At 35.8% G+C, this 14465-nt stretch overlaps 1 protein-coding gene across 1 annotated transcript; it reads right to left on the bottom strand.

Annotated features, from left to right (window-relative positions):
* Nucleotides 1–261: 261 nt before the first annotated feature.
* Nucleotides 262–12322, bottom strand: LOC148200326 (uncharacterized). The gene is made up of 5 exons (XM_088112900.1): nt 11356–12322; nt 10720–11158; nt 1240–1507; nt 525–1050; nt 262–392 (listed from the first exon to the last, which is right to left on the bottom strand). The coding sequence occupies exons 1-5, from the start codon at nt 12320–12322 to the stop codon at nt 262–264; spliced, it is 2331 nt and encodes a 776-aa protein (XP_087969026.1).
* Nucleotides 12323–14465: the final 2143 nt, after the last annotated feature.

Genomic DNA, 14465 nt, shown 5'->3' on the forward strand with positions numbered 1-14465 from the left:
ACCCAAAGCCTCTTGTAATTGCTGCCAGAACCTTGACGTAAACCTTGGATCCCGATCTGAGACAATGCTATTTGGTACACCATGCAATCTCACTATTTCCTGAATATACAACTCCGCCAATTTCTGCATTGACATTCTCAGGTTGATTGGCAAAAAGTGAGCACTTTTCGTTAATCGATCAACTATCACCCAAATGGAATCATGACCCTTCCATGATCTTGGTAAGTGAGTTACAAAGTCCATCGAGATGTTGTCCCATTTTCATTGGGGAATATCCAACTGTTGTAACATTCCACCTGGCCTTTGATGTTTTATCTTAACCTTCTGACATACCAAACAAGAAGATACAAACTTTGCCACATCCTTTTTTATCCCACTCCACCAGAAGGATTCTTTCAAGTCTTTGTACATCTTAATCATAGCAGGATGTATGCTAAGACGACTCTTGTGTCCTTCTTCTAGAATCATCTTCTTCAACTCATCCTTTGCTGGAATGTAGACTCTATTCTTAAAACGAATAATACCATCTAATCCCAAACTGAAGTCTTTATCTTGATTCGTTCCCAACAACTCCACCGTATCTTGTAGACTTGTGTCTTCCTTTTGTCCCACTTTGATCTCTTCCAAGAAATCATTTGTGATCTTTAAATGACAACACCAAAGGTGATCTTGGCTCAGCTGCAATCCCAAGTTCATATCTTTGAACTTCTCTATTAATTCAAACTCCTTCACCATCAAAGCTGACATATGCATTCGCTTCCTACTCAAAGCATCGGCTACAACATTTGCCTTCCCTGGATGGTACTGTAACTCAAAATCAAAATCCTTCAAGTACTCAATCCACCTTCTCCGCCTCATGTTCAACTCCTTCTGATCGAAGAGATACTTCAAACTCTTGTGATCACTAAAGATTTGAAGACGTGATCTGTAAAGATAGTGCCTCCAAGTCCTCAGAGCAAAAACCACAGCCGCTAATTTGATGTCGTGCGTTGGATAGTTCCTTTCATGCACCTTCAACTGTCTCGATGCATAAGCTACCGGTCGCTTCTCCTGCATCAATACACAACCGAGCCCATGGTATGAAGCATCACAAAACACTTCAAAAGCTTTAGAAGTATTAGGAACTACTAATACTGGAGCACTTGTCAACTGTTTCTTCATCTCTTCAAAACTTGTTTCACACTTGTCGGTCCATAAGAAAGGTTGTTATTTACGAGTCAATTGCATCAAAGGACCCACTATCTTGGAGAAACCTTCGACGAACTTCCTGTAGTAACCAGCTAGGCCCACAAAACTTCTTACTTCTGACACCGTCTTTGGACGTTCCCACTTTAGCATTGCCTCCACCTTCGTTGGATCTACAGAAATTCCTTTGGCAGAAATCACGTGACCAAGAAACTGTATTTCCTCCAACCAAAATTCATACTTAGATAATTTCCCAAACAAATGATGCTTCCTAAGAGTTTCCAACACAATCCTCAAATGCTCTGGATGTTCTTCATGATCCCTTGAATATATAAGAATGTCGTCTATGAACACAACAACAAATTTATCTAGCCACGGTCGAAATATTCGATTCATGTAATCCATGAATATAGCAGGAGCATTGGTCACTCCAAATGGCATCACCACATACTCGTAGTGACCATAATGTGACCTAAAAGTCGTCTTCTAACTATCCTCTGGTTTGACTAAGATCTGATGGTAACCAGACCTCGGGTCAATTTTTGAAAACACACCAGTGATGACAGATTTATGATCACCAAAATATGATGTCACAAACTTGTTTTACAATCGGCAAGTATGACCGAATCGTTCAAGTAATAAACTTCGTAAGACCAAGTATCGTTCTCCCAAAGGACTCACGGCCTAGTTTAGTTATGTGATTCGTTGATTAGCTAAAACTTAAGAACGAAATAATTGGATTTTAATATGCAAAACGGAAAATAAACATGTATGCATGAATGTGATCAATGGCTAAAGCAAAATACAAACACTTTCAATGGAATATATGGATGAGTATGTTGTTGGGGTTATAATTTTCATCTTATCCACTCTCATATATTTTAGGAATTCAACATTCAATTCATAATTGTTAATGCCACTCTCTAAATTACCTTTCAAGAAGGCTTCTCCCTAATTACGAGTTCATACAATTCCTAGCATTCCTAATAATTAGTTTATTTAGCACAGGAGCTTAAGGCAACCAATATACTATTGGGAGAAATTCCCCGGATCTAGACTTCCCCGTACGTTCCCGTATCGACAAAACCAATAATCATGCATTGAATGAGTTAAACAAAGCAAGCATTGAGCAAAGAGGAAAAACCCTAACTAATGATGAAAGAAAGCATAGGTCTTAGATTAAGATGTAAACACAAATTCCATATATGAGAGCTTCAAAAGATTACATTGATTCCCCAACAAACATACAAGGTTTAGTTCACCATATTCATGGTGAACCTAGACGAACAATAATGAAAGAATGAAGGATAAAACCCTAAAAAGGTGAAGAGGTAGCACGAGCATCCAAGATCCTCCTTCAAAGGGGTGGAAGAGAGAGTGTTTGCTTCGTCCCAGCCAAAGATACAAACCCTAGGACGTGCAAGTCCTTAAATAGGGCATAAAAATAACATAAAACAAGTCCAAGCCCATAAAAACAAAAGAAAACCGGTCTAAGCCCACTTAGAATGGCGTTCAGCGGTATTTTACCGTTGAGCGGTAATACCGCATGATCCATTTTGCCCCCAGCTGCTGTTTTTGCCCCTCAGCGGTGATTTTGGCACCTGAAAAGTGCCGCTCAGCGGTATTTTACCGCTCAGCGCCACTCGGTCACACTTTTTCTGCGTTCTGGTTGGTTTTTCAGCATTCTGGTTGACTGGTTGACTTTTCTGGTTGACTGGTTGACTTTTCTGGTTTCTGGTTGACTTTTCAGCACTCCAATCATTCAGTACTTCAATTCTTCTTTCAAATCATTCAATTAGCCTACAAAATCAAGGGAATCTTGCACAAAACCATTAAATTCACTTTCAACTCTCTTATTCACAAAACTAAAGTAAAAATATGAGTTCAAGCTAGTTCTAAGTCTTAAAAGTTGCTTTTGATATCAATTTTAAGCATAAAAATAACGGTTTTTCAACCGTTATCACAACCCCAAACTTAAAACTTTGCTTGTCCTCAAGCAAACAAAATGTAACTCAATCTTCTACCAATCTGTACAATGGTTCACTCATTCAAGAATCCTTTTTTCAAGATAAGTAAAAAACTTCAGTTAAACTCATGACAAAGATTTCAATCAAGATGTGCACATGCTTTGGGTGTTCACTAAATCACTTAATATCCAACAAATGCTATTTTTCATGAATGATCAATCAACTAAGCATGGATGTTCATGTGCTCATGGAATATTTCCTCACTAGGTAAAGTGTTTCTCTCAAACACAAGTGTATAAGAGGTAATCACTCATTCACTATACTATCACAGTGTCACATGAATTAACTTTGCCTTTCATTTAACCACAATCAAATAAATTCACAAGCATGCATCATCACAAGGACTTTTTCAATGGCTTATAATGTGGCTGGGCTAACAAGAAAATTGGTTTTTCTAGATCACAAAACCCTTGAGTTAAGAGAATCATATAAACACAATCATTCTTACTTTCCCAACTTTCCTTTGCATTGAGTTTTGCTTTTTCTTTTCTTTTATTTTTTTCTTCCTTTTTCTTTTTCTTTTCAACTTCTTTATTTTCACACAAATTTTCTTTCTCTCTTCTCTCTCAACCACTTCTTTCTCTTTTTCTTCATCTTTATTTTTCTCACTCAACTCTTCTTTTTCTTTTCTCTCTATCTTTTCCTCATCTCCCCCTATTTTTTTCTCATCAAGAATCTTTTCACTTTGAGTGACAATGGCCTGCCCTTCTTCCTTAAGGTTAACTTCAGTATTAACCTCATCATTCAATCTCTGACTAATGTAACGAAGTTGCATCTCCATCCTTTTACATGATTCTTCAATGCTTTTCTGAGTTGCGTCAGAATTTTTCAAAAATCGCTGAAGGGTTTCATCCAAACTTCCTGATAGAACGGGTTGTTGTTGTTGCTTGTTAAATTGCCCTGATTGTTCAGCTTGCCCACTTTGTTCTTGACCAATACTTGGGTGTGGTTTCCACCCTTCATTGAAGTTTCCCTAACAGTATGGAAATTGATTGGCCGTGAAGTTAACATCCTCTAAAGCTTCCACTGGAAAGGCGCATTGACCATTGATATGGTCACCCCCACATAATTCACACATCAATTCACACATCTGTGGTTGAACCTGTGCAACAGTCTTTAACTCTTTTGGCAATTGTTCAAGTATCTTTGTGAGATTCTCCAATTGTTGAGTTATTAACTTGTTCTAAGCTATCAAGGCATCATTGGATTGTAACTGTAGAACTCCTTTTTGTTGAATAGGAGCTCCTCTTTCACTGTTCCACTTATTGTCATTAGTAGTCATGTTTTCAATTATTTCTATGGCTTCCTCTGGAGTCTTCCATTTGATATTGCCTCCAGCTGAGGCGTCAAGCATCATCATGGTTTGTGAACCAAGACCTCCAAGGAAGATTAGGACTACTTCTCCTTCGTTAAATCCATGCGTGGGAGTCTTTCTTAATAGGCTTTTGTACCTATCCCATGCGTGACCTAGTGTTTCCTCCATGCCTTGTCTAAATGAAGAGATCTGTTGCTTCCCTTTGTTGATTATAAAGCTTTGTTGCTGCCATTGTTGTTGTGGTTGGTTCTCAAAATGTCCGGCAGCTTGCCAAAATTGGTTTTGATCCATGCTTGAGTGAGGTTCCCACCAGTGGTTGAGATTACTTTGGTAGAATTGGTGCCCATATAGTTAAATTCTTGACCAAATTGCATTCTGCAGACATTAGGCACAAAACCCTAAAAACAATTGTTAGCACAAAAAGATATAAAAGAAGATATAAGATTAGAGATAAGAAGATAAAATAAAAACAGAAAATAGAAAAATAAAACCGAAAAATAAAATAAAATAAAATAAAAACAGAATAAAATAAAATAAAATAAAATAAAAACAGAAAAATATAAACAGAAAATAAAAATTCGAAATTTAAATTAAAAATTGAAAAACAAGTCAAAGATAATCAATAATCAAACAAATAAACTAGTTAAATCACGAGTCCCCAGCAACGGCGCCAAAAACTTGATGACAGATTTATGATCACCAAAATACGATGTCACACACTTGTTTTACAATCGGCAAGTATGACCCAATCGTTCAAGTAATAAACTTGGTAAGACCAAGTATCGTTCTCCCAAAAGACTCACGGCCTAGTTTAGTTATGTGATTCGTTAATTAGCTAAGACTTAAGAACGAAATAATTGGATTTTAATATGCAAAACGGAAAATAAACATGTATGCATGAATGTGATCAATGGCTAAAGCAAAATACAAACACTTTCAATGGAATATATGGATGAGTATGTTGTTGGGGTTATCAATTTCATCTTATCCACTCTCATATATTTTAGGAATTCAACATTCAATTCATCATTGTTAATGCCACTCTCTAAATTACCTTTCAAGAAGGCTTCTGTCTGAACAATCGGTACCGTTATAGAGTTGCGCAGCGGAATAAAATATAGATAGCGGAAAGCGTGTAACGATCACAACACAAGTTAAAATAGTCGGTTTCAAAAATTGATTTTCTTAGTGAACTTTTATCGAACGGTTGATGTGCTAAGAGTTTAGGGATAAAGAAAATTCAACACAGAATTTTTATCCTGGTTCGAATCAAAAGATTCTACGTCCAGTCGTTAATCACTATAAATAGTGATTAACCTTTTTCACTAAAAATATGGTTTACAGATTACAATCAGATAATCAAAATAAGCAAGGAATAGAAAACACCTTCCTTCGACAAACGAACGGAAGAACCTGCTCAGCCAACTTGAAGAGAACCGCTCCGACCTTTGACACACAAAACGCGAGCTTCTCATATTCACAAGACCAGGCAAGAGCACTCTATCACTTTGAGAACTTCCTTAGACAAACTGTATTCTCAAAATGGCATAGATCATTTTCACTCACAGAGAGCTTCCCTTAGGCACAAAGCTCTAATACTCTCAATTGAAAAGTTCTTTCTAAGAGCTGTGAAGACCTCTATTTATAAGACTAGTTTCGTGCATGGTCAAAAACTGAAAAGACATCTCCCAACTGCCACTGATAATCAATTATCAAAAGTGATAATCGATTATTAAAGTCCGTCACAAGGTTTTCAAAATGTAATAATCGATTATATGATGTGATAATCGATTATTCCTCTATGACTCTGTGATAATCGATTATTGTCATTCCATAATCGATTATTGCAGTTAAAAATGCAAGTTTACAAAGTTTACAAGAATTTCCTACTACATTTAATTTCTACAAATTGCTTTTAACCAATTCTAATATCTTCTTCAACTAAAACTTCTTGCAGCATCATCAAAACAAATTTCTTCAAGATTTAGCAATACTCCTTATTGGTAACAATCTCCCCCTTTTTGATGATGATAAAAAATTCAATTTGTTAAAAGCATTTCTAATTCCCTGCACAGATTTCATACTTACAAACATGTTAGTAATAATTGCACTACTAAAATTAGAAGTTTTCTCCCCCTTTTTTATCATAAGCAAAAAGTAAAAAAGTGGAAAAACTCCCCCTCAAATTTTTCTCCCCCTCAACAAAAGAATTGATGCATTTCAAAACAGAAATAAAATTAAAATTTCATAACATGAAAGAACAGAATACCTCATGGAATATAAGAAAAACAGAAATTCAACTCTAATTAAGAAGTACAAACAATATTAATTAATCCATAATAGAGATAAAAATAAGATATCTAACAAACTCATATATCTTCCCTTGAATGTAATAATCCCCTTTTAAAAACAGACTCAAAAAAAAATTTTTTTTTTTTAAAAAGTTTTTTTTTTTTACGCTGTGACTTAAGATAATCGATTATTACTTTAAATAATCGATTATTTTCGAGCCAAATTGTCAAAATCCAAAATTTTGAGGACGAGATAATCGATTATTACCCTTGGTAATCGATTATTTACGTTAATTTCCGAAAAACACAAATTTGGGCCAAATTTTCAACTCAAGACACATCTAACATTCATAAATTATTTCAAAACTCTTAAAAAATACCAGGATACCATAGAGTCTTCTTTTCCTTTTGAAAAATTAACCTGCAAAACCAAACAATAGAGTTTTGGTCCCCATAATCTCATTTGGGTCCTTTGAGGTTAGAGACAATTTACTTTATAACAGGAATCCAAGTATATTTTCCATTTGGAACATCAAAATGCTTAATTCTACATTTGTTAGAAGTGTGCCCTTTTTCATACAATAAAAGCATGTGACAACATTTGGGTTTCTATAAGACACAGTTCCTTTTTCAACCCATACCCTACGGGTTCTTTTAATTTGGTTCTTGCTTTTAAAAACATTTTTGTTTTTATAAACCTTTTTAACAGTTATAGGCATTTCAACATTATTATTTCCAGTTGCAACTTCAAGAAGATTTTCAAGAATATCAATATCAAGCATATGACTCTTACATGAAAGACATTCAACAGGATGTTCAACATTTGAAGACTCTTTCATTTCCAAGTTGCAAATTTTATTTCTCAAACTTACTTCCTCATCTAATGCCTTCTCATATTTAATTCGCAATTCTTTAAATTCCTTTTTCAAATTTTTATGAGCAACATTCAATTTTTCAGATTCATCAAGCAATTCAAGAAAAGCTTTTGGCAAATCAAATTCACTAGATTCAGAATTAGAACAACTTACTTGGCTTGCAGTGTCATCAACATTAGCTGTCAAACATAAGTTTGCTTCTTCAACAGAATCACTTGAACTACTTGAGTCATTATCAACCCAAGAAATGTGGACCTTCTTCTTTTTGTGAATTTTCTTGATAATTGGACAAACGGCTTTTATATGACCTCTTTCACCACATCCATAACATTTAAAGCTTGATGAGGAGCCTTGATTGTCCTTCTTTTTCTTCAAGAGTTGGCTTTTAGATGATTCATTGTTGGCCATTAATCATAGATTTTCTTGCTTATTTGAATTGTTTGAGCTTGAGGAGCTTGAATCAGACAACGTCAACTTAACAACATCTGTGACTTTATCATGAGTGACTCTTAAAAATTCCCACATTTTCTGAGCACTTTCATAAACAGAAACTTTGAAAAAATCATCAAGGGTTAGTGCAGATAAAATTATGTTCCTAGCCCTAACATCATATTGTGCCATTCTATTTTCATCCATAGTCCACTGTAAAAATGGTTTTTCTACCTGCATATCATTTACAAAAATAGTGAGAACAATTGGTCCATTCATAACAACTTCCCAAATACCCATGTCAGTAGACTCCAAAAATATTTGCATTCTTATTTTCCAAAACGCATAATTTTCCCCCGTAAACAAAGGAGGTCTATAAATACAAGCACCCTCAGCATAAACATGGTTATGACCGCCCATTTTTGAAAAATTTGAAAAACTATCAAAGCAAGCTCTGATACCAATTGTTGAAACAATCGGTACCGTTATAGAGTTGCGCAGCGGAATAAAATATAGATAGCGGAAAGCGTGTAACGATCACAACACAAGTTAAAATAGTCGGTTTCAAAAATTGATTTTCTTAGTGAACTTTTATCGAACGGTTGATGTGCTAAGAATTTAGGGATAAAGAAAATTCAACACAGAATTTTTATCATGGTTCGAATCAAAAGATTCTACGTCCAGTCGTTAATCACTATAAATAGTGATTAACCTTTTTCACTAAAAATATGGTTTGCAGATTACAATCAGATAATCAAAATAAGCAAGGAATAGAAAACACCTTCCTTCGACAAACGAACGGAAGAACCTGCTCAGCCAACTTGAAGAGAACCGCTCCGACCTTTGACACACAAAACGCGAGCTTCTCATATTCACAAGACCAGGCAAGAGCACTCTATCACTTTGAGAACTTCCTCAGACAAACTGTATTCTCAAAATGGCATAGATCATTTTCACTCACAGAGAGCTTCCCTTAGGCACAAAGCTCTAATACTCTCAATTGAAAAGTTCTTTCTAAGAGTTGTGAAGACCTCTATTTATAAGCCTAGTTTCGTGCAGGGTCAAAAACTGAAAAGACATCTCCCAACTGCCACTGATAATCGATTATCAAAAGTGATAATCGATTATTAAAGTCCGTTGCAAGGTTTTCAAAATGTAATAATCGATTATATGATGTGATAATCGATTATTCCTGTATGACTCTGTGATAATCGATTATTGTCATTCCATAATCGATTATTGCAGTTAAAAATGCAAGTTTACAAAGTTTACAAGAATTTCCTACTACATTTAATTTCTACAAATTGCTTTTAACCAATTCTAATATCTTCTTCAACTAAAACTTCTTGCAGCATCATCAAAACAAATTTCTTCAAGATTTACCAATACTCCTTATTGGTAACAGCTTCTCCCTAATTACAAGTTCATACAATTCCTAGCATTCCTAATAATTAGTTTATTTAGCACAGGAACTTAAGACAACCAATAAAATATTGGGAGAAATTCCCCGGATCTAGACTTCCCCGTACGTTCCCGTATCGACAAAACCAATAATCATGCATTGAATGAGTTAAACAAAGCAAGCATTGAGCAAAGAGGAAAAACCCTAACTAATGATGAAAGAAAGCATAGGTCTTAGATTAAGATGTAAACACAAATTCCATATATGAGAGCTTCAAAAGATTACATTGATTCCCCAACAAACATACAAGGTTTAGTTCACCATATTCATGGTGAACCTAGATGAACAATAATGAAAGAATGAAGGATAAAACCCTAAAAAGGTGAAGAGGTAGCCTGAGCATCCAAGATCCTCCTTCAAAGGGGTGGAAGAGAGAGTGTTTGCTTCGTCTCAGCCAAAGATACAAACCCTAGGACGTGCAAACCCTTAAATAGGGCATAAAAATAACATAAAACAAGTCCAAGCCCATAAAAACAAAAGAAAACCGGTCTAAGCCCACTTAGAATGGCGTTCAGTGGTATTTTACCGTTGAGCGGTAATACCGCATGATCCATTTTGCCCCCAGCTACTGTTTTTGCCCCTCAGCGGTGATTTTGGCACCTGAAAAGTGCCGCTCAGCGGTATTTTACCGCTCAACGCCACTCGGTCACACTTTTTCTGTGTTCTGGTTGGTTTTTCAGCATTCTGGTTGACTGGTTGACTTTTCTGGTTGACTGGTTGACTTTTCTGGTTTCTGGTTGACTTTTCAGCACTCCAATCATTCGGTACTTCAATTCTTCTTTCAAATCATTCAATTAGCCTACAAAATCAAGGGAATCTTGCACAAAACCATTAAATTCACTTTCAACTCTCTTATTCACAAAACTAAAGTAAAAATATGAGTTCAAGCTAGTTTCTAAGTCTTAAAAGTTGCTTTTGATATCAATTTTAAGCATAAAAATAACGGTTTTTCAACCATTATCAACCAGCTCCTCGCAATTGATCCAACAAGTCATCAATTCTTGGCAATGGGTACTTGCTCTTAATCGTCAACTTGTTCAGCTGTCGATAGTCGATGCACAACCTTGAACTACCATCTTTCTTCTTTACTAACAAGACTGGAGCTCCCCATGGTGACACACTTGGCCTGATAAACCTCTTCTCCAGTAGTTCCTCAATTTGTCTCTTCAGCTCTGCTAGCTCTGTCGGAGCCATCCTATACGGAGCCATAGACACTGGTCCAGCTCCTGGTACCAAGTCTATAGAGAACTCCACTTCCCTGCTCAGTGGCAACCCTGGTACTTCATCTGGAAAGACATCCTCGAACTCTTCCACTACCGAAATACCCGTCGTCTGAACCTCAAAACTTTTCTGCTCTTGAGCTACCAGTACAAAACACATGGCCCCATCATTAACATCCTTTAGAACTTCTTTGGTTGAGATCAACTCTAAACCATCTAAGTCTGGAAAAACTAATCGTTGTCGTCCACAATCAAGAAGAACGTGATTGACGGTCAACCAATCCATTCCCAAAATGACATCTAAGCCTTGGAGAGGTAAGGAGATTAAGTTCACTTTGAACTTGCGTCTGAAGACTACAATTGGGCATCCAACACAGATTGAACTGGTTGAGATCTGACCCGATGTTGGTGTAGAAACCATCAATTCATACCTTAGATTACTCACCGGTATACTTAAGTCTTTCAAACAATAAAGGAGTGCGTAGCTCCAAAATCAAACAATACATGTACACGTTTACCAAACAAAAGGCATGTGTCAAGGATGAGATTACCTGGCTTTGCAGCCTCTTCACTGGTCAAAGCGAAAACCCTTCCAGTTATCTTGGGCTTCACGCCAGAAGAACTTGGTTGTTGTGGTGCATGTGCTATCTTCTTCTCTGGACAAACATGAGCGAAATGTCCTGGCTTGTTACACACAAAGCACCTTTTCTCTTCAACCTTCACTCTAGAGAGCTTAGGACAATCCCTCTTGTAATGCGCACCACCGCATTCAAAACATTTCACAGCTGTTGGCATAAGCGGTTGGGGTCGCTGATATGGCTTCTTCCATGGCTTTCCTCTAATAAACTTGTTCTTCTGAGTCTTGTCAACTCGGTTTCGGTTTATTTCCAGTAACTCCACCTTTTTTGTCTTCTCAACTAAAGCTGGAAACTTCTTGATTTCAAGAGGTACAATCATTCTCTTCAGGTCATATCTCAGACCCTGCTCAAATCTTTGGCACTTCCACCCTTCCGTCATGTGCTGACTATAAAAACGGATGAGATACTCAAACCTATCGATGTACTCTTGCACCGACATCCCATTTTGACGCAAGGCCAAAAATTCTTGCTCCCTTTCGATCTTGGCACTAGTCGGGAAGTATTTTTCCAAAAACTTGTCCTTGAAACTGTTCCAAGTAATAGCCTCTTCATCAGATTCCATCAGTCGCTTCATACCATCCCACCAATACTTTGCTTCCTCTTTCAGTATGAAGGTTGCGTAATCTAGTTTTTCCTCATCTGTGCACTTGATCACATGAAAGATCTTCTCAATGTCCTTGATCCAAGCATCTGCTTTATCTGGCATAACCCTTCCATTGAACCTCGTTTGGTCGTGCGTCAAAAAGTCATTCAACCTCGAATAAGTCCTCGGTTCCTGAGTGGTATGCTGCCTCTCCATTGCGTTGATCATCCGATCAACAGCCCGATTGAAATCATCAATTGGAAGTGTTTGACCAACATTGTTAGATCGACGTGTCATGTTCTACCATATATGTCGAACGAAAGTAATTCAAACACAAGTCAAAACAATGCATATCTCTACCTTTCAAACCACTGCTCTCCAAAAGAGCTACATAATCATCACAACAAATCACAGAGTCACACAACACAAGTTAACGAGCTCACTTCCCAAAAGCCCCAAAAGATTTTCGAAAACCATTGCTCTGATACCAAACAGTGTAACACCCCGAATTAGGCGTTACAATTTATGTTCCATAAAATACATATATAATTTTTTTTTCAGCACCTACAAAATATTACGTTCTTTATTACAACACAAGTCTTCTGAAAATAAAATTCCACACAGTTCATAAACTTCTGAAATTTAAAATTTCACACAGTTCGGAAATTCAAACATAGATTTATTTTAGAAATTCCCCATGTCTCCTTTTTCCCACAGATCTCTCATCTTCTAAGCAAGTCCAGAACCATCTGCTAATTCATCTGAAATAGTTTCTGCTCCCGTATAACACCACACATTATACGATCATTGCATTCACATACACAAACACAAACAGTAGGATGAGCTAACCAAATCAAGAAATATACATTATCCACAATCTTACTAATATCACCAGTGTGGCAATCAATCCAATACATGCATCTCGAACATACTCAAGAACAGACTATTATATTGATACTATATAATATTTCTCAAGTCAGAACTATCAATACATTTACTAGAGTCAATGCAACATATTATTAACCTGCCTACTTACCAAAGCAAAGCAGTCAACAATCCTTCCGTCTACTTACCAAAGTAGTATAACCATGTGATACTGACTACCTACCAAAGTAATCTAACGAGGTGATCTACATACCAAAGTAGTATAACCATGTGATACTGACTACTTACCAAAGTAATCTAACAAGGTGATCTACTTACCAAAGTAGTATAACAAGGTGATATTGTCTACTTACCAAAGTAGCACAATAAGGTGATATCGTCTACTTACCAAAGTAGTACAATAAGATGATATTGTCTACTTACCAAAGTAGTACAATAAGATGATATTGTCTACTTACCAAAATTGCACAATAAGGTAATATTGTCTACTTACCAAAGTAGCACAACAAGGTAATATTCCGCCTACTTACCAAAGTAGTACGGTTTATGCCAAATTAATCTCTCATTATCTCACCTACTTACCAAAGTAGCGTCCGACTTCAAACATCTTCCCTCCTGACTTACCAAAGTCGTAGGAAAATAAATAAATTTCGAATTTACAATTATGACAATAATTCTTATACTACCCATCAAATTTTACCATAAACTTATTTACAATTCATGATTTAACTCAAATAATTATTACCAACTCAGTAATATTCAATATAATTATATATTCTAATATAGAATATATTATATCACTTATCTTCAAATTTTCAAAATACAACTATACATCAAATTTAAGAATATAATTATTCAAGAATTTATCCAATACAAATAAATTTACTATTTCGTGGAAAGATTACTCTTCACTCATATAAATAATTAAAATCTGAATCAATCAGACTAACAAACAATATGTTTAAATCATATGGTAAAATTTTCAGTCCAATATAACGGTTAATGAGGCGTAAATCATAATTTATGTATAAATGATCCAAAAAAATAAATTAAGCAGTATTGAGATCCCTGAGAAGATACGAAACTGATATCTATAAATTTGTATCTCTGATTTCAAATCTGAACGGTCAAAGTATGACACTATCTTTTAGAAACTACATATTAAAATTTCAGGGTAATCCAACAGCTAACTAAGTAGATATGGAGGTTTTACCGAGGTAACTCAGATACAAAAATTTAAGTGGTTCTCGGTTAAACTCAAAATGCAAAGTGAATTCCTCTAAGCACAGACATCTAATTCCAAATCTGAACGGTCAAGATCACCTAATATGTCTTATGAACTTCATCCTAAAGTTTGGACTCAATCTAACGGTAAATGGAATATATATGAAATATTTACCATTATAACTTAAGAACAGAATTGCAGTGTTCATCAAATATTTCAAACTCTCGAAATTTCTTTCTCTAAGCATAGACCTTCAATTCCAAATCCGGTCGGTCAAATTGGATTAATATGTCTTAGGGATCATATATCAAATTTTGAGGTTGATCTAAC

This window comes from Vigna umbellata, chromosome 4 (genome assembly GCF_029865625.1).
Source record: "Vigna umbellata cultivar VRB3 chromosome 4, Vumbellata_1.0, whole genome shotgun sequence".
NCBI lineage: Eukaryota > Viridiplantae > Streptophyta > Magnoliopsida > Fabales > Fabaceae > Vigna > Vigna umbellata.

Coding starts and splice junctions, on each gene's coding strand:
- LOC148200326 (XM_088112900.1), bottom strand. CDS start 12,322: ATGACACGTCGATCTAACAATGTTGGTCAAACACTTCCAATTGATGAT. Junction 1,051..1,239: donor TCGAAGGTTTCTCCAAGATA/GTGGGTCCTTTG, acceptor GTATTGATGCAG/GAGAAGCGACCGGTAGCTTA. Junction 393..524: donor CTTCAGTTTGGGATTAGATG/GTATTATTCGTT, acceptor AAGACTTGAAAG/AATCCTTCTGGTGGAGTGGG.